The sequence below is a fragment of a genome, unplaced genomic scaffold (genome assembly GCF_019419815.1).
Source record: "Pyrus x bretschneideri cultivar Hongxiangsu unplaced genomic scaffold, Pyrus_bretschneideri_v1 Contig40, whole genome shotgun sequence".
Classification (NCBI taxonomy): Eukaryota; Viridiplantae; Streptophyta; class Magnoliopsida; order Rosales; family Rosaceae; genus Pyrus; species Pyrus x bretschneideri.
Window position 1 is genome coordinate 171,921 of NW_025999724.1, and position 21,280 is coordinate 193,200.

General features: G+C 37.3%; 2 protein-coding genes across 2 annotated transcripts; both read left to right on the forward strand.

Annotated features, from left to right (window-relative positions):
- Positions 1 to 12,236: 12,236 nt before the first annotated feature.
- LOC103941495 (WAT1-related protein At3g30340-like) lies at positions 12,237 to 15,261 on the forward strand. Its single transcript, XM_048566220.1, has 6 exons — positions 12,237 to 12,418; positions 12,579 to 12,641; positions 12,744 to 12,860; positions 13,160 to 13,586; positions 14,840 to 14,991; positions 15,102 to 15,261. Exons 1-6 carry the CDS (start codon positions 12,237 to 12,239, stop codon positions 15,259 to 15,261), a joined length of 1,101 nt encoding a protein of 366 aa, XP_048422177.1.
- A 5,111-nt stretch (positions 15,262 to 20,372) lies between these two features.
- LOC125469081 (ribosome production factor 1-like) lies at positions 20,373 to 20,898 on the forward strand. The gene is made up of 2 exons (XM_048565992.1): positions 20,373 to 20,519; positions 20,631 to 20,898. Exons 1-2 carry the CDS (start codon positions 20,373 to 20,375, stop codon positions 20,724 to 20,726), a joined length of 243 nt encoding a protein of 80 aa, XP_048421949.1. The 3' UTR covers positions 20,727 to 20,898.
- The last annotated feature ends 382 nt before the right edge of the window (positions 20,899 to 21,280 follow it).

A 21,280-nucleotide genomic window follows, 5' to 3' on the forward strand; every position in this document is an offset into this window, starting at 1 on the left:
AGCGTGGACTCCAGGTGAGTGGATCTTTTCCTTTTTATCGTACATATTATTGAGAGTTCTATCGACACCTTTAAATTGATTAGGCATATTACTTTCATATATAATTATTGTGAATGCTTGAAGTACAATGTGAACTACGAATGGCTTGATCCCTGTTTAGGGTACGTAGGCAGTCTAACAAGACGTTAGATGCAGCCATAAAATATTTGAGACAAAAGCCTTGCTTGGGAAATTGAGTAATGCGAAGGAAATTGGTAAAGACAAGTTTTGGTTTTGTGAATTAGTTAGTTAAATTAGAGTTAATTGGATTGTTATGGATAATTATCCCTGAAAATAAGTAGTTTGGGAGTATGGCGTTATTGATTGTACACTTCACACCATATTGTTTATAATTGAAAATGCTACGACATGGTTGAGTAGTAGATTGCATCATGATATATCCATATGTATATTACTTGCATATAATTATTGGGAATGCTTTCAAGTGCAAAGGTGAACTCAGGACACCCAGGTAAGTTCAGGTGAGTTTATGGTATTAATTGAATCGATTGAGTTATAGCATGACTACAGTTATGAGTTAGGCAACTTCGATACTGTCGTACTGGTTGCCATGAGTTGCACATGTTATATTGAGATGCATTGAGAGCTCATAAACCTGCACCCCGGTGTTAGTGCTCCCGCCCGTGGCCAGGGCACAGTCCTTCACGTGATGTTCACCTCCCGCACCTTATGCTCACCTTGGATTCAAGGTAGGTGTACAGTCCTGTCGTACAGACCACTTTAGGTGGTTCCGACTCGTGTGCAGGTATACTTATTGAGCTATGGGCTAGCCAGGATTGACGAGATATGAATAAGTCGTACAGGTCACTATAGGTGACTCCGACTTATATGCTAGCCATGATTGATGAGATATGGATAAGTCGTACAGGTCACTATAGGTGACTCCGACTTATATGCTAGCCAGGATTGATGAGATATGGATAAGTCGTACAGGTCACTATAGGTGACTCCGACTTATATGCTAGCCAGGATTGATGAGATATGGATAAGTCGTACAGGTCACTATAGGTGACTCCGACTTATATGCTAGCCAGGATTGATGAGATATGGATAAGTCGTACAGGTCACTATAGGTGACTCCGACTTATATGCTAGCCATGATTGATGAGATATGGATAAGTCGTACAGGTCACTATAGGTGACTCCGACTTATATGCTAGCCAGGATTGATGAGATATGGATAAGTCGTACAGGTCACTATAGGTGACTCCGACTTATATGCTAGCCATGATTGATGAGATATGGATAAGTCGTACAGGTCACTATAGGTGACTCCGACTTATATGCTAGCCAGGATTGATGAGATATGGATAAGTCGTACAGGTCACTATAGGTGACTCCGACTTATATGCTAGCCATGATTGATGAGATATGGATAAGTTGTACACGTCATTTTAGATGACTCTGACTGATATATCACTTTGTATTGATTTAGTTCATTTGGCCTACTTATTAATGTATGGTGGAGTTGATGGCAAACCGTGGTTTTGGTCATTTCCGAGTATGGTTTGGATATATGTATATATGTTGTACTATCTTATGGAAAACGATACGGGTTTTACATTTAGGGGCATTACTTTTAGAAAGGTAGTAACTTGGGAAGCTGGGTTTTATTGCTTACTCACACCTTCTGTTTGGTGCCCTCCAGGTTTTAGCTGCTGAGTTTGTATCGACAAGAATCTGTGGCGAATCTTAGTATTGATGGATAATTCTGAGGGTATGATTCTTACCCGCACTACTGTACCTTACCTATGCTCTGACATCGCGTGTGATATGGGTTCGCTCCCACTCATAGCGCACTCTGGTACTTAGACACTTTTAGATTCAAATTTATTCACTTTTTATGCACTATCACATTTTATGGCTTCGTCACCTTCCAGGTGTCGGCCAGCACAGCTCGATTCAGGGTCCAAGTGGACTTTCTGGGTCGGGGTGTGTCAGTTTGGTATCAGAGCATATGTTGGGCAGTATTGTGTTCATCACACGCGTGATGTGAGCACTCTTGGTTTTTGTGTTTGACATTCGAATGATGCCACCTCGTCGAATAGGGAAAAATATGTTAACTTTTCTTCAGTTTTGGACAATTTTGTGGTCTTGACGACATTTTATAAAATCATTTTAGCGGTTGTCCTTAGAATTGAAACGAAGATTTTCCTCGTGGAGGAAAGGTATAAAAGTGAGGCAAGTTGATGGCCTAAGTAAATGTTTTGATAATTATGTATCGCCAGAGATATTACCAAATAATTCTATCATTGTCCTACCGTCGTTAGTATTGATTCTTTAAAGATTGGAAATCTTAGTTAGTCTTGATTTCTTAGTAACATTTCGCGGAAGATCATCTGAGGGATAATTATTGTTCGGTCCCTATTAGCCCTTATATCTTCAAGCATACTTGGGTTCATGTTGGATCTTTAGGAGGAAGATCGACTGTCGATGAAGTCTTTTTTTTTTTTTTTGAAAGTAGATCTTAGGCAAGGTCTTTTTCTAGCATTGGGATTTTTCAATCAACACTATTCCAGATTTTTACTTTCATAGTTATACTTATTAAATGGGTGAGAATAGGCTTGCGAATGTAAGTTGTCATATCCTGGGAGTTGTAGAAATCCGAAAAGCAATCATTAAATCGTCCTAGGATCAATGAACTACTTCGCTTGAGCTGAATAAATTAGGATCGTGGAAGCTTAGAAATAAGCTTTGTAATAGAACGGTAAACTCATGATTGTTGTTTTTACCCTATCACTTATCTATGTAAACGAAAACCCTTTGACTAACCACCTCTCGATCACTTCCATAGGTAGACATTAGAATCGAAATGCGGGATGGTAGCTCACTGTTAGATTGTTATGAGTGTCGAGGAAACTGTGAAGACCTTTTTGTTCGTGTCGTAGAGTTGGTTAGTAGTACTGTAAATTTCGAGGACGTATACTTTTGGCGTCATATCTCAAAAATCTTACCGCGGATACCACCACATTGTTAAGTTGGTATGGTAACATGACTGAGTATTGCTTTTATTTTTCACGATTAGAACCGTTTGAAACGAACCATCTTATTCATTGACCTAAAGCCAACAATCATCACCTTATTTCGAAGGCTAGATAACACTTCTCGGGGGAGATTTTGATGATGTATAGTGATTGTTGATTGATGTGACAAGTCAATTCAGATTCAGCCTTTCTTAGTAGGTTAACGCTTATGTTTCTCGGTGGTAGAACAGCTAAAGATGAACCATCATACTTATGACCTAGAATTAACAATTTCTAATTTCATTGGAATATTGATTGGGACTCTTATGTAGAAAAGTGTGTCCAAATCTTCATTGATTTTCGAAATTTTTTTTTACATTTACTTTTTGGAACAAGCTAAGTTTTGTCAGAGGCAATAGTAGAATTAAATTGGCATCTATGAGTGCACTATGATGTATCTACTCTCGCACACTTCTAGCCTGTCTTTTTTTTATTTAATTGGGAAGTATGAGTATCGATATAGAGTTATCCTTAATCTACCAAGAAATGATTCAAATGATTTTAATCATTTCGTATGAATGGAGTTAGGAAGTATCTTTTTATATGCTCGGTTCGAGATATGTTGTATATGTAAAGAATGTGAAATTCATTAATCGTGATGCTAAACCAATGATACGCTTATGTGATGTTCCAATTGGTGGTTGTTTACTTAAGTAGAAAACAATATTCTTCTTGCTCTAAAAATTGAAGTATTGGCAATAGTTATTTCCTTAAAATGGGTGTTGAAATTTCAACAACAAGACACTTGTGAAGACCACTAAGATAGAAGTGGGATGTAGTCAATCTCTTCGGGTGATGTGATCTAGAAGTTCTCTTTGTGACGTGACCAAATGTGGAAGTAGGGAAGAGATAAAATCGAGGCTCCCTTTGATATGTTCTAAATGAATCCTCACTCTAGATGCACCCCACTTTTGATTAATGTTGTGGGGATGTTGAGGATATAGAGTTCAAACTTCCTTGGGCAACTACAATTTTCTAATTGCATCCAGAGGACGATGACTTTTTGAGAAAACTACTTCTAGACTTCTATACAAATTCAGCAAACAGAAACCTGACAAGATTATCATCTTGGTGTATTTATATTTCATCGTGTTACATGTTTCACTTCCAAGCCTTTGGAAGTCGTTATGAAGGTTTTGAGTATTAGAAGTTGTTAAGTATCGCATTTCTAACCCTAGATTGATTAGTTTGAAATGAGTTACTCAGACCTTTGTGGACGAGTTGCATCTTGTTTGTCCCACCAGTAACATGGCTGCAGTATATCCTTATCTCCATTCTAGTTACTTGTAACCACGGTTACAATTTCGAGTTAACTATGGTATCATTGGGGTTGATGTATGGAGATTTTACGCACAGCGCATATTTAATGCACGCATACTTTTGTTAGAATTATGGGTAACTACGGTTACATTCCTGTTTAAGAGTATGGTATCCTTCGAAATATAATACAAATATTGTATGTGCAGCTTGTGATTTACAGCAGATTATTGCGAACGAATATTTAATTGAGATTGTGATGTAGAAAATTTATGTTATTGACGATGTTGCCTCAGAAGGTAGTGAATGAGTACGATCGAGGTTGGTATGTGTATTTCCCATTGAGGGGCAAGATGGTAATATTGCACCCTCGGGAATTGTTACTTGCTTATCAAGACATCAGTGAGTTGTCGGTTTTGTGGTGTGCAGACCGTAATATTAATAACTTATTCGTTGGGTTGTTAAGTAAGTAAACAAGTAGAGTATTCTACGTTAATATTTGTATTTACTTATTTAATTCGTTAATTGTTGTTTAGGCTTGACCCAAAAATTACTACATGCTAAATTGCGAATTGCGTTACGCTTTGAACACGTTTATGTAAAAGAGAAGGAAAGTAGGAATTTGGAGGCATGAAAGAAAAGTCACTACACTCCGATCATGGCGGAATGTCATCCTCTTTTATGTAGTCGCTATCACTTTATGTCTTCCTCGTGTATGTATTTACATACATATATCTCTTTAATTTTGAGTATTCTACTTTGGACTGATGATTTTTAATTTCGAGGACGAAATTTTCTTAAGGTGGGTAGATTGTGACAACCCGTTCCAAATTTTACGTTTTTATTTTATTTTAAAAGCGTGAATTTACTAAATTGCCCTAGAGGCAAGGGCTTTGACTTATGTTGAGCATCGTCTAGAGAGACGTATGACTTATTCTTTTAACATATTCTCATAATACTCGTGGATGTGAATGCAGAGGCTAAAGCCGTTTGCGAGTCCGGATTATAACGGTATAGTTACGGACGTTCGAAATTGGTTATTCAAGGTTTAATGTTTATTTAAATTAAATCCCCACTTTGTGGGGGAAACCCAATTAGAAAATGGAGGGAGGAAAGAAGAAGTAAGTTGGCAGCCAATCAAAAAAAAAAAAAAAAGAAGGAAGAAAAGAAAAGAAAAAAAAAAAAAAAAAAAAAAAAAATGGGAAAGCTCCCCCAAAACCGTGACCCGACATGCACGACCATCCATTTTCCAAGGCCGATTCCGGCCAACTCCGGTGGAGTTTTTCGATGCCACCACCACCATCTTGAAGCTCTCATTCCCCTCTACAAAACCCACCCAAGAACCACCTTGATTAACCATGGTATGAGGCGGTTTGAGGCCACGAAAGTTGACGAAAACCAATGGTGCTCCGGCCACCCTTCTCCATTTTCTGGCAAATCGGCAAAGCGATGGCCGATGCCACCACTTGGGCTTTGTAGCCCATCATCCCAGGAGCAAAACCCAACCAACCTTGACCCCGTTGGACCACCGTAGACGACGAATCGACGTCGGGAAGTTTTAGGCACCCGCCGACTTCGTGGGCAAAATTGACCATCTTCCGTCCACTTTTGGACTTCGTGGCAGGTATGAAAGTTGCTCCACTCACTGAGATCTTCATTTCTGTGAAGTTTGAGAATTTTTGGAAATAGTTGAATTTTCCGGCGAGTCGGGGCGGCCGACCGCCACCCGCGGCGGCGCGTGGCCAGTGAGCCGCCAATGCTATTTTTAGGCTATGTCGAATGTTTTGAATTCAGTTTTGTCATTTGAATGACGTAGGTTGATCGTTGGAACCTAAATTCGTTATAATACGCTACTTGATAAAAATGTGAATCGATGATCCGACCGTTGGATCGTCACCAAAATTGGATACATTATAATACGTAATATTTAAAGATCATAGGAATTTACGGATCAGGAATCCGACTTACGGATCTTCCTGAATTGGATTTGTAAGTTAGTAAAATAAATGTTCACGGCCACTTGTTTTAGGCAATTGGCGAAGATCTGACCGTTGGATCGTAATGAAATTTTAAGATGTTATTCTAGAAACATATTGTGGATCGTTGGAAGTTGCAGATTGGAAATCTGATATGCGGATCTTCCGGGTCAGGTTATACAGGGTTGTAAACCCTACCGTCGATCAAAGATCGACGGTTGACTTGTGGTCAATGGGTCTCAAACTATTTTAGAATGTCGTTGAGGTTGTGTTTTATGTGAATTACATATTCTACGGATAAGAGTTCTGAGATGTGATTTGATAATTGGTCACAGGGACCAATCATTCAGGACGCCTCGATGCGTGCGCTAGAGAATCATAGCGTGGACTCCAGGTGAGTGGATCTTTTCCTTTTTATCGTACATATTATTGAGAGTTCTATCGACACCTTTAAATTGATTAGGCATATTACTTTCATATATAATTATTGTGAATGCTTGAAGTACAATGTGAACTACGAATGGCTTGATCCCTGTTTAGGGTACGTAGGCAGTCTAACAAGACGTTAGATGCAGCCATAAAATATTTGAGACAAAAGCCTTGCTTGGGAAATTGAGTAATGCGAAGGAAATTGGTAAAGACAAGTTTTGGTTTTGTGAATTAGTTAGTTAAATTAGAGTTAATTGGATTGTTATGGATAATTATCCCTGAAAATAAGTAGTTTGGGAGTATGGCGTTATTGATTGTACACTTCACACCATATTGTTTATAATTGAAAATGCTACGACATGGTTGAGTAGTAGATTGCATCATGATATATCCATATGTATATTACTTGCATATAATTATTGGGAATGCTTTCAAGTGCAAAGGTGAACTCAGGACACCCAGGTAAGTTCAGGTGAGTTTATGGTATTAATTGAATCGATTGAGTTATAGCATGACTACAGTTATGAGTTAGGCAACTTCGATACTGTCGTACTGGTTGCCATGAGTTGCACATGTTATATTGAGATGCATTGAGAGCTCATAAACCTGCACCCCGGTGTTAGTGCTCCCGCCCGTGGCCAGGGCACAGTCCTTCACGTGATGTTCACCTCCCGCACCTTATGCTCACCTTGGATTCAAGGTAGGTGTACAGTCCTGTCGTACAAACCACTTTAGGTGGTTCCGACTCGTGTGCAGGTATACTTATTGAGCTATGGGCTAGCCAGGATTGACGAGATATGAATAAGTCGTACAGGTCACTATAGGTGACTCCGACTTATATGCTAGCCATGATTGATGAGATATGGATAAGTCGTACAGGTCACTATAGGTGACTCCGACTTATATGCTAGCCAGGATTGATGAGATATGGATAAGTCGTACAGGTCACTATAGGTGACTCCGACTTATATGCTAGCCAGGATTGATGAGATATGGATAAGTCGTACAGGTCACTATAGGTGACTCCGACTTATATGCTAGCCAGGATTGATGAGATATGGATAAGTCGTACAGGTCACTATAGGTGACTCCGACTTATATGCTAGCCATGATTGATGAGATATGGATAAGTCGTACAGGTCACTATAGGTGACTCCGACTTATATGCTAGCCAGGATTGATGAGATATGGATAAGTCGTACAGGTCACTATAGGTGACTCCGACTTATATGCTAGCCATGATTGATGAGATATGGATAAGTTGTACACGTCATTTTAGATGACTCTGACTGATATATCACTTTGTATTGATTTAGTTCATTTGGCCTACTTATTAATGTATGGTGGAGTTGATGGCAAACCGTGGTTTTGGTCATTTCCGAGTATGGTTTGGATATATGTATATATGTTGTACTATCTTATGGAAAACGATACGGGTTTTACATTTAGGGGCATTACTTTTAGAAAGGTAGTAACTTGGGAAGCTGGGTTTTATTGCTTACTCACACCTTCTGTTTGGTGCCCTCCAGGTTTTAGCTGCTGAGTTTGTATCGACAAGAATCTGTGGCGAATCTTAGTATTGATGGATAATTCTGAGGGTATGATTCTTACCCGCACTACTGTACCTTACCTATGCTCTGACATCGCGTGTGATATGGGTTCGCTCCCACTCATAGCGCACTCTGGTACTTAGACACTTTTAGATTCAAATTTATTCACTTTTCATGCACTATCACATTTTATGGCTTCGTCACCTTCCAGGTGTCGGCCAGCACAGCTCGATTCAGGGTCCAAGTGGACTTTCTGGGTCGGGGTGTGTCATTTCATTTATTTCTTTGTTAGTTATTTATTTATTATTATTATTGTTTGAAAAACGAGGCTAAAAGCAAGCGTCTAAACAAACCTATTCAATAATAAATTTAGACCAAGAGATCTCAAGTTGATCATTACAGATGAAACTAACTGAACAAGGAGGAGTATCAAAATAGAAATTACCTAAATTTAAATCAAGACTATAAGTTACTAAACTGTCTGCTACAAAGTTCGTTTCTCTATAGATATGTCGAAGTTCGCATTGCCAAGGTCTTCAAAGCAATTATTGGTAGGCCAAAACAAGGGGACCTAAATGATGATTATTGCCAGCAGCTGTAACACCAAATGAATTGTAACTGTAGAGTCTCACATGTGCCCAAGTAAAGACCCCATAGTTATCTCTTTTGTCTCTTCCTTATTTCGGACTTTCTCAATAACTTTCTCAATTCTAAACAAGTAAACTTTCATTCTTACTTTTAAACCTTATTGGGTGGTTGCGTTAACTTTGTACTCGATAAGAGTTCAGATCATTAGGGTTAACTATGAAAAACACAAAAACGACATACTTTCACATGGTGGCTAGTTTGAGTCTGCAATCTGCATATGATCAAAATTTGATGTAATGAAAGGCCTCTGCATGCATTGCTTTCTATACTGTCACACACATATCAGATGGATTCTGAATATATATATACACGGGCCTTTTAAGGGAAGGGATCCCATTTTTCAAAAAAAATAGAAACACCCTCTTGACCGTTAGATCTGCCTTTAATGAAATTCTGTGATTGCGATTAAATCACATGCCACAGAATCTTAACCATAGAATTTCATTAAAGCTAAATCTAATGGTCAAGAGGGTGTGCCCATTTTTTTTTTTTTTAAAAGGGATCCATTCCCTTAAAGGCTTCATATATATATATTAAAATTACCATTTTAGGCATGCATTTGGCCAGGGCAGAGGGACCATAGGACCACAGTAGTCCTAGGCCCACCCTGCTTTTGTTTATTAAAAAAAAATTAGTACTACTTATTTTTTTATTATTTTTATCATTTTTCCATGACTTTTTCACTTAAACCATTTTAATTTCCTAGACAAAAGATCCGGCCCTTTTTAAATATTTTAAGGATATTTATGTAATATAATCTAACCCTAAAGCCTACCTATTACAACTTCTAACACTTCTATTCCTTTTCCCAATACTAAAAATTAGTATTTTATTATTCTCTAAGTTTCTAGTCGACTGCAGTCTGCCAGTTTGGGTTAGGGTTGATATTTGTATATTGCTTTTCGATCCGTCTTCAATTTCCATGATCCTCAAAGGTATGAACTTCAAATCTAAAGTTCTCATTTTCAATTTTTTTTGCAATTTGCTAATTCAAATCTACAATTGTAAATTAATTTAACAAATAATATTTTTTTTTGTAGATTAAAGAATTCCATTATTTCATCATTCCATCAAAGAAAAGACATTGAAGTTTAGTCAATTGGTCAACAACCCAAAGTATGTATTTTATTCTCAATTCCTCTTACAATTTTTTGTTTATAAAGTATGATTAAATTGATGTCTTGCAATTTCTCGTTACCATTGCCTAATTTGTTTTAGTTTGTAAAATTAGCATATATGTTCATATTTGTTTTAATTTAAAGATAGTCAATCTATGTTTTTTTTACTCATCTTACCGGTTGCAACTGCAAGTGTAGAGTGAGTTTTTTCTGCTATGAACATTGTTAAGAACACCTTATGCAATCGAATAAGTGATTTGTGTATGAACGATTGTTTGGTTGCTTATATTGAAAAATATATTTTTAATAGTATAGAGCACGAGGCTATCATGCAACGGTTTCAAAATATGAAAACTCGTTGATGACAATTATTTTAATTATTGGAAATATGTAATATTATCAATGCTATGTTATTTTGAATTTTGGTTACATTTCATATATATACTATGATGTTTTGGTTAATAGTTTTGTAACTACTATCGATTTATTTTTTTTAATATTTGTGAGAGGCCCCTTTCAACCCGAAGTCCTGACTCCGCCTCCTTGTTTGGCATATCAGCAGCATTGTTTTATGAGTTAAATAACAAAATAAACGGCCTGTCAATTCACCTAGCCAGCAATAACCATTAGCTTTCTTCGACCAAAAAAAGAAACCATTTGCTTTCTATTTGTAGTGGTTTATATCTTTTTTCTAAGGAAAACTAAAGAAAATGAGTTTGAAAACTTTAAGTTTTAACGAAAATGATAAAAAGTTGTTGTAAGTGAATAATACCATGATTGACTTTTTAGAGTAAAAATGTGATTTTTCGTTAAAGTGAACAGTACCGGAAGCTTTTCATTAAAGCGAACAGTACCGAGAGTTTTTCGTTAAAGTTTCATTTTTAAGAAAAACTAATAAAAATGACTTGAAAACTTTGAGTTTTAACGAAAATGACAAAAATATGTTGTAAGTAAATAGTACTATGAGATATTGTTCTTCAAAACAATGCAATAGTAATATTGCACTCTTTACGTGGAAGTATTGGATACTACTTTGAAGATATGGTAGCTAATGTGCCATCATATCAGCCGCCAGTGCTTTTCGGAAAGATGCTCATTGATGCAGTATTGTTTCGAGCACGTTAATCTCCCATAAATTATTCAAAAGAAAAGAAAACGGTAGAGTGGCAAGAACCAAGAAGAATGGTCAATGTTTAGCTTCTTGCATGCCAGAAGCATACTTTTTTTAACGATAACGTAACATCAGAAAATCGTATAAACGTGAAGAAAATTTTATTGCAGAGAAGTTTGTTAACATTAACTTGTCTTCTCTAATTTTAATATGGAATGACTCTTCTCTGTCGATTGCTTATACTGTTTTGCTTTCAAACTATATTAGCTTGCTTGACTATTGCTTTTCAAATTAACATTCATCTCGACATCCCAGATTTGTCTTTTTTTTTTTTTTTTCCTCCCTAACTTTATGGTATTGTTCGACTTGTTTTGCAAGTTTGAACCATTAGGTTTGGTTTTAGCGGTTTCATGTCTCTCCCCCCTCTTTGTAGCATTCTTGTTTTTGTTTCTAAAAGAGTAAGATTTATTTTCCTCCTAACTAGATGTAACTTTATTTTTGTTATCATAAAATTTGCCTTGTACTGAGGTTTCCGCAAAAAAAAATTGTAATATTATCATAATAAAGTGTCAATTTGTTTGATTCTTATGAATTACTAAACGGCTTTCAAATCAAAAGATTTTTTTTTGTAAATTATGATGAAGAAAATGAACGGTTCTCATTATAATATTTATATTATAAAATAATGTCACAAAGTAAAAAAGTGTTTACGAAGAATACTCTTAGTTGTAAAAGAAATATACATAAATGAAATGTGGAATTTATATTTATCTGACGTCATAGATAGTGATGCACAAATTGGAGAAGATGCTTGTTAATTGATTCTTTGCTTAACTTTTATGACAAAGTTGTTGAAAAAGGACATCTAAAGGGCATGAAAGTATCGTAAAAAATTGCACGTTGATTGCATCAACCTGTGGAAATGATGCCAAGAATTTTGACCATTCATATCCACCCCATATATGTGGGAAGGAAGCTGGCTGGTTCACCTATAAATATATATAGAAGCACTCTAATAACTTACTGCATTATGCTTTGAATCAAAATACTTCTATATAATTACGATGGATTACTGGGGAAAATGGAAGTTTATTGTTGTCATGCTGGTGATTAACCTTGCATTTGCTATAGTAAATATCCTGCTTAAGAAGACTATTGACGGTGGATTGGGTGGTTTGATTATTGTTACTTATCGACAGTCGATTTCTGCTGTTTTCTTGATACCAATTGCTTTCTTTTTGGAAAGGTAAAACCTATATATACTTACTATTCGTTTCTATATGTATCATATTAATTTGCTAGTTGGTCTCAATTCTATGAAAAATATGATCAGTAAATATGGTATCAACGACTACTACTAAGCGTATAGTTAGTTTTTTTTTTTTTTTTTTTTTGTTTTGTTGCAGAAAAAGTAGAACAGAGCTTACATTTCGAATCTTATGCCACCTTTTCATCAGTGCTCTAATTGGGTTAGTAGCAGTACTTTAAGGTTTTTCTGATTTAGTTTTGTACGTTGTTTCATTTGATGTTATCTTTATGTGATTTTTTCGGCAAATACTTGTGGCTTTCAGGATAACTTTCACACATTACTTATTTCTTCTTGGACTTCAGTACACCTCTGCGACATATTCCTGTGCATTCATCAACATGGTGCCTGTCAACACTTTCCTTTTGGGTCTCCCATTTGGGTAAAGTACAAAGAATAAGTTATTGGTCTGATTAGTTAACGGGCATTGGAATAATTCAGACTTCTTATCTTCTCTGCGTTTTATAATATATGTAACCGAAATGTATGTGAGTTTCATATTACAGTTAATAAACCAATACCTGAACCACTTTAAACTAGATTTATTAGGTACTATAGTGATCCCATACTCATTCATTTTCTCTAATGTTCTGCGTTCCCCCATTCACAACTTCTCACATTCTAAGTCGGTAAACGACGTTGTTATTTGAATTAACTTCATTTTTGGATTTGATTTTCCAGACTAGAGAAAGTGAACATAAAGAACAAGGGTACTGGGATGGCTAAAGTTCTCGGTGCCCTAATATGTATTGGTGGAGCTGTGTCATTGATCTTGTACAAAGGAATGCCACTAACCAACCAACATTCAGAATCCACACTTCAAATGCAAAACCATGCCAATACAATGGCTTTTTCATCGGCCAAGAAGAATGATAGGTGGGCTGTTGGTTCAGTATTGTTGGCATCAGGCTGCCTCTTGTGGTCTTCATGGTTCCTCATCCAAGCAAAGATCGGCAAGAGCTACCCTTTTCAGTACTCTAGCACTGCGATTTTGTCCTTCTTCGGCGCCATTCAATCCGCCATCTTGTGCTTCATCACGCAGAGGCACATTGTCATGTCAATGTGGATTCTCAAGGGAAAGTTGGAGATCTTAAGTGTCGTATATACTGTGAGTATTTTATTCTGCATCTACTATAATCTTCACCGTTCAAATCTTTCGTAGCCAATGTAAGCTTGAACTTCTTAGGGTTTAATGGTCTTCTAACATGTTGTCTCCCTAGGTCTAGTGGTTTAGCCATATACTCTAACAATTTAAGTTTATAGGGTTTGATGGTTGGTCTAACATGGTGTAATGGTTGCACCTATATGATTGTCTCTCTCTTAGTCCGCCCCACCATGTAAATGTTGAACATGTGCGGGAGGAGGGTGTAACTCAGGTTGCACGGACAATCCAAAACCCCGAAGTGTCGGAGTGTCTACATAGCGACAAGTCTCGGACATACCCTGAACACGGTTTTGACATAATCAAGTGGCAGGGGAACTTTTTATAAATTTCAAAAACAGCTTGGGGCAATTTTGAAAATATAGAATCTAAAACCTAAAAGCTCCCTAACCTCAACCTTACTTCAGCCCTCTCTTTCTCTCTAATCTGGCGTCTCCCTCTTCAGTTCTCTTCCTCTCTTTCGAAGCGACCACGCCCCCTCTCCTCTCTTCAGTTCCTTAACTTCCTTTAGTCACTTTGTTCCGCATCCTATATGGACTTGCGCAACATCTAGCAACTAGTAGGCAACTAGTTGATTGGGCATTATAGCAGTGCAGCAACACAGGAGCAACAGCGCAGGATGGGATCTCGCAGTACACATCTTAATTCCTACGTGCAGGACATAAATCCTCGTGGACTCCAAAATTAGGCTTTGCATATTTTGATTGGATTTTGTGTATTTTGAATTTTTGATTGACTATTGTCTATTGCAAAGATAATAGACGTTGATTAATTTGATTGGGTGTGCATACTTTGAATTAGATGTTGCTTAATTTTGTTTACGGAAAATGAGTAGTGCTAATGAGGCTTCATTTTTTCAAGCTCAATCCTATAACATTTTAATATATGTAATATTTATTTATATTTTAACTTGTCGTGTTCTAGCTATGTTAGTGGTTAATTTTTTAAAAATTTTACGCATCACCATGTCGACCTGTCGCAGTATCCGTGTACATATCTTTGCTACCTAGGGTCTGACTTTCATATATAATATTGTTAGCTCATTTCCCGAAAAGATAAAGCTTTTAAGCCTAGTGGTTGCTTAACAGCTAGTACATGCGTTGGATTATTTCCATCGATCTCATCAATCCATGCAAATGCTACGATCTAGAATATTATTTCAAGAACTAATTAGGATTTCACGTGTATCGACGTTGCAGGGAGTAATAGGATCAGGGTTGTGCTACGTAGGCATGTCATGGTGTGTGAAACAGAAGGGTGCACTCTTCACAGCAGCGTTTACCCCCGTCACCCAGATATTTGCGGCTATGTTGGACTTCTCTTTCTTGCATGAACAAATTTACCTCGGAAGGTAATTATTCACTCAATTATGTTTAATTTTGTATGTTTACATATAATTAATTTGATCATCTTCATATTAACCAGTTGCTAATTAATCTTTGGCCTTGTTTAATTTACCAGTGTGGTGGGATCTGTTATTGTCATAACTGGCATGTACATTTTACTGTGGGGTAAAAACAAGGATCAAAAGGAAATGGTGTTCAAGCAGACACAAGCAACTGATCAAGATCAAGAATGTGGTCCAATGCCACAAGGCATGCCCCTTGATGTAAATAAATAACCCTTCTAAAATGTTTAGATTTCAACTTTTTACGGCACTGGTCAGATCAAATTTGTAAGCACGGCTAACGGCCAATTGAATAAGAAGCAGAACTTTGCAACTTCCAAGAGTTCGTTTGGAAGTGTTTTTTAAATAGCTAAAAGAGTTTTTAGGGTATATTTGTTTAGAACCAATCGTTAATAAAAAATGATAGCGAATCCTGGAAAAGCCATTGAAACGCTTCTTGCAGGAAGCACATAACATTTTTAAAAACATTTTGGGGCAGTTTTGAAAATATAAAAACTAAAACCTTAAAGCTCAACCTAACTTCACTCTCCCTGACCTAAAATGACATAAATGTTTTTGGAACCAATCCTTAGTAGAAATGTAAGCGAATCTTGGAAAAATCCTTAATATGCTTCCTACAAGGAGCACTTAATGTATCTAAAAACATTTTGGCGCGATTTTGAAAATATAGAAACTAAAACCTAAAAGCTCCTTGACCTCAACCTAACTTCAGTCCTCTCTCTGTAATCTAGGTCAACCCAACTTCAGTCCTTTCTCTCTAATCTAGCGCCTCCCTCTTCAGTTCTCTTCCTCTCTTTCGAAGGGACCCCGCCCCCTCTCCTCTCTTCAATTTCTCTTTGTCTCTTCACAGTTCCTTAACTTCTTGTAGCCACTTGGGTTCGCATCCTATGTTGACTTGCGCATCATCTACCAACTAGTTGATTGGGCATTGCAGGAGTGCATCAACGCAGAAGTAGCAGAGCAGGATAAGACTCCAAAATTAAGCATTTGCATATTTTGATTGGGCATTGCGTATTTTGATTGGATTATGTGTATTTTGAATTTTTGATTGACTATTGCTTATTGCAAAGATAATAGATGTGTTGGATTATTTAATATAAATCAATTTTTAAGTAGTCTACTACACGTAATATTGGAGAATAATGTAGATTGTGATTTGATCTCTTAAGATATCAATTTATATTAAGTGTCTTATAATATAAGTAGGATTATTGGAGTCCTTAATTACTTGTGATTATGATACTTTTCTTGGTAGCTAAGAAAGTGATATCAGGTTTCCTTTATGGACGAAAATCCTAGCCTTTAGCTTGTATAAATACTAAGGTCCCTACAAACCTTAGATACGCACAACATAATACCTTCCATATAAAGTAGTTGTATCTGGCAAGGTGTTTGTAGAAGACTACTTTGGTGTTGCTGGAGCCTTCTTCCTTGTTTGACTTCCGTGGTTACTATGGGAATCAAGTTTGCCATTCCTTCTGTTGTGTTTTAATTATATAAGGATAACAAGATGTTGATTAATTTGACTGGGTGTGCATAATTTGAAAAGATGTTGCTTAATTTTGTTTACGGAAAATGAGTAGTGCTAATGAAGGTTCATTTTCTCAAGCTCAACCATATAACATTTTAATATATGTAATATTTATTATATTTTAATTGTCGTGTCCTAGCTTTGTCCGTGTCCTTATTTTTTAGAATTTGTTGTATCGTTGTGTCGACGTGTCACAATATTCGTGTCTGTGTCTGTGCAACATAGGGTGTAACCTTGATATATAATATTGTTAGCTCATTTCCGGACAAGATAAGCTTTTAAGTCTAGTGGTTGTTTAACAATTATGTTTAATTTTGCATGTTTACATATAATTAATTTTGATCATCTTCATATTAACCAGTTGCTAATTAATTTTTGGCCTTATTTAATTTACCAGCATGGTGGGATCTGTTATTGTCATAACTGGCATGTATATTTTACTGTGGAGTAAAAGCAAGGATCAAACGGAAATGGTGATCAAGCAGACACAAGCTGCTGATCAAGATCATGAATGTGGTACATGCCACAAGGCATGCCCCTTGATGTAAATAAACAACCCTTCCGAAATGTTTAGAATTTAACTTTTTACCGCACTGGTCAGGTCAGATGTTGTAAGCACGGCTAACCGAGTGTTTGATGTTATGAGTGAGAGAGCACCATTTGGAGAAGTCGAGTTTTTTTCTGGGGTGGAGGGAGGGACTGGGCGCGGAGGATTTGGAAGAGGGACTCGGAGAGCGGGAGGGTGTGGGGGTCCGGGAGGTTGCTGGTGCCGGAGGTTGAGAGGGTCTTGGTGATTGGGGCCACCAGAAGTATGTCTCCCAGCTGGGAAGCGCCGTGGTGGTGGTAGTCTTTGACCAGGAAAGGCCTTCCATGGCGCTGTGCATTTCCAAAAGCATACAGATTTTGAGATTTTCAGTTCACAACTGAGAACAAAATGCAGAAACTATATTAAAACTTGGAGTTGGGCTTGCACTTGGTTGGACACTGCTTTTCTTGTTGTTAGCCAGACAGATTTTGGAATGATTGTTTTTGGGCCTCAGGCCTCTCCTCTCATTTCACCCAAAATAGTCCAAAAGATGTTTATTTGATATAAGAATGACAACGAAGATAAAAGAATGAATGGGCATAAGAATGAATGAAGATAAAAAGGACCGTGTGACGGTTATATTTAGAATATGAATGTAATTGTGTAAACTCTATGGAATCTGGCAATATATCATATATTCCTATTAGGAGTAGATTACCTATTAAATGTTGTAATCCTAAAGAGAGAGGTTTTTACCTATCCTATTAATATAAATAAAGGCACAATGGTTTGAATCAAACACACCTCACAATTAAATCACTCTCTCTTCTCTCTAACCATAGCCCGCCCCTCTCTCTCTCTAAACCCTAGATCGTTCAATCAAATAGGCCTACAACACGTTATCAGCACGCTCTTCCCAGCAGCTGAGGAATTGACGCATCGTAGGAGGAGGCTATCATGCACCAAATTCAAAGGCTTATTCATTTTCTACTAATTAGGTACGCTTAAAATAAAAGAAAATATTTGAAACGTCCACGAAGCATGAAAACATTCCCCATGATGCAGAAACCCCTCTATGTTTATATTTTCCTTTCGATATATATATATTGTATATTTGTCAATATATATATATATATATATTTGTTTCATGCATCGTATAATTAAATTGTTATGTGGAATATGTAAGTCAAAGTATCAAATTAAATTAGGAGCATATTTAGGGTTTCCTAAACTCTAGGAGATTTGAAAAAAAGAAGGGAACTTGGACATGGTGCTGCACACCCACCGCACCACTGTGGCACTGTATAAACAACCGGCCGTGCCTGGTTTGGGTTCCTTCACCATGGGCCTGCAGCCCTGCCCACACCAGCGCCTGCAAGCCTTTATGCTTGCTAGACCTCGCTGTTGCCTCGGCCCGCAGCCGATCCCACCAGCATGTTGGCTGGGTCCTCTCCCTCAGGCCAGCGTCAGCCAGCCCACAGGGCTGGGCCTTGTCCCACGAGCGCAAAGCTTGCAGCCCAATTTTCCTGAGCATGCCCGTGACCCCTACACCTCCCCCCCCCTACACCCCTTTTTCGGTCCAAACAAAGAACCCAGCTGCGGCTGGGGTTCCTCCCACTCCTAAAAGCCTTTGGGCCTATTTTTAATTGGACCCGTGGCCGGTAGTCCACCCCTGAGGCCTTAGGGCCTTGCCTACTCACGGCACCCAGCCCAATTATTTTTGGGGCAATATTTTTGACCCAATAATATTATTTAGCTTCTACAATCGAATCTATATGGCTCGATTTATTGAATTAATTAAAATGGCCTGCAATCTATTAATCTGATAATGAATCCAAAATTATTGACCTGAAGATCACTTTTGAACATTAATGATTCAATAATTTATTTTTATACTTTGAACCGTAACATACTTTCGTAGTAATGAAGCTCTCACACTTGAGTTCCCAAAGAATCTCAAATTCACTATATTCAAATTAGTATATTGCATTCTATGTTTCTTGCAGGAACCTCTCCTTATGAACTAATTGTTCATAAAACTAAATTGAAATTGTAGTTTCAAATTTAGTGCCTTTAAGCCCGAATTTTTCATTCAAAACATACCATATGAAACATGTAGTTTTCATGCATGGACAAATTTACCTCGGAAGGTAATTAGTCACTCAATGATGTTTAAATTTGTGTGTTTACATATAATTAATTTTGATTATCTTCATGGTAACGCATTGCTAATTGATTTTTGGCCTTATTTAATCTACCAGCATAATGGGATCTGTTATTGTCATAACTGGCATTACATTTTACTGTGGGGTAAAAGCAAGGATCAAAAGGAGATGGTGATCAAGCAGGCACAAGCAGTTGATCAAGATCAAGAATGTTGTCAAATGCCACAAGGCATGACCCTTGATGTAAATAAATAACCCTTCTGAAATATGTTGCTACCCTTAAGTGGCTCACATGTTATCCACATGATAAATTTGAACAAAAAAATAGATGAAATTAGCTATTTATAAAAATTTAGGAGTATAAATTGGCTAAAATTAAACTGCAAGGTAGAAATTGATAGTGACTTGTAAGTTCAATGGTAAATTGAAAAATAAAATAGCAAATTAATGGTTTAAAAGAAAATTGCCTAATTGGATTATTAGTCACCGTAGTAATAAGATAGTCGGAAGATAACCCTGGTGGTGAAAAAAAATAGGATTTAAGTCACTGGTTAGGATTTAGACTCAAAATTGAGAACTCCCTCTACATTATTATTAGTACGTGAGCTACACTGTACACATATGAAATTAAAACGAAACTCTTTGTTAATTGTTAGCACATGAGACTCACATATGATTCTAAAAGATAAAGCTAATCTTACATGTAAGCCTCATGTGCTATCAATTTAACGAAAAGTTAACATAATTTTCAATTTTAAACCTAAATCCTAATAAATTTCACCGCATAAATTAAAATCTTAATTTTTTCATCACATGGGCTGTTTTCCGATTACCAGTGACTAAGAGGCTGTTAATTCAATTAAGCCAAAGAAAAAAAAGTTAAAAACACGGGCGAAAAACGGTGCGGGGAGGAGCAGGCAATAACTAGATAAACCCTAGTGGCTATTACTGTGGCCGAGCAAAAACCCTAACGCGAGATTGAAGAAGGTGATTTGAGCTATCAGTTAGCTGCAGTATCTCGATCGAGCAATTGTGAAAATGGGAGGCGTTAGTAACAAGAGGAAGCGACGGAGGAGGAGAAGAACCACCGCCGGAGAGGAAGATGGAGATTCTGCCGTCAATGATAAAGAACAAAGAGAAGAGGGCGGCGGTCCATGCCAAGCTCAAGCAGCAGAAGAAGCTCGAGAAGCGCAAGAAGGCCAAGGCCCGTGACGCTGCTGAGAAGCGCGCTCTCGAGCTCGGCGCGGAGGTAATTATGCCTATTGTGAATTTTTGATCTGATAAATTGGTATTTTGATTGATAATTGATGTTTATTTTTGGTTTGATTAGCTAATTAGTGTTGTTAATTGCGCTCTGTAGCCCCCGGCAAAGAAGATCCCGAAGACGATTGAGAACACCAGGGAAGTCATTCTACCAAATTGGTTTACGGTTTTTGGTCTTTATCTTTGGCACTGACAGAGAAATCTGAAACTAACAAGTGGGCGTACCTATAGCAAACAAGCAAGCAGTCAGTCATTCTACCAAATTCAGGCTTAACATAAGCAGATATAACTTTGTAAGTTTACGCAACGGTGATAAACAAAGTACTAGGAAAGAAGTAGCTGAAATGCAAAACTGTTACCGCACACTTACTCGTTTTTCTCGGATGAGAATGCTTCTTTTCTCATGCATGCCCAATCGTCCTTATCGCTACTATTATGTCTTAGTGTCTCTATCACAAGCTCTGCAGCATCCCTCAGCAAATCATCAGAATCTAGTGAAAGTAACAACTTGCAAACTTCTAAAGCAGGTCGATGGCAACCACGCCTATCCGTATGTCTCATGTGAGTAAAAGGTACCGTGAACAGAGGCTTGTTTGTTTCATGGCTGTATTTTAGTTGGCAATTACCCTGCAAGGGTGTGAACATTGGATTACATGCACATTCCAAAGCATATAAGCATTTCGAGATAAGTTCAGCTGATATTTGATGTTCACCCGAAAACTTATAGTACTCTGCCATGGTTATAAG

Coding starts and splice junctions, on each gene's coding strand:
- LOC125469081 (XM_048565992.1), top strand. CDS start 20,373: ATGGAGATTCTGCCGTCAATGATAAAGAACAAAGAGAAGAGGGCGGCG. Junction 20,520..20,630: donor CTCTCGAGCTCGGCGCGGAG/GTAATTATGCCT, acceptor TGCGCTCTGTAG/CCCCCGGCAAAGAAGATCCC.
- LOC103941495 (XM_048566220.1), top strand. CDS start 12,237: ATGGATTACTGGGGAAAATGGAAGTTTATTGTTGTCATGCTGGTGATT. Junction 12,642..12,743: donor TTCATCAGTGCTCTAATTGG/GTTAGTAGCAGT, acceptor TGTGGCTTTCAG/GATAACTTTCACACATTACT. Junction 13,587..14,839: donor TCTTAAGTGTCGTATATACT/GTGAGTATTTTA, acceptor TCGACGTTGCAG/GGAGTAATAGGATCAGGGTT.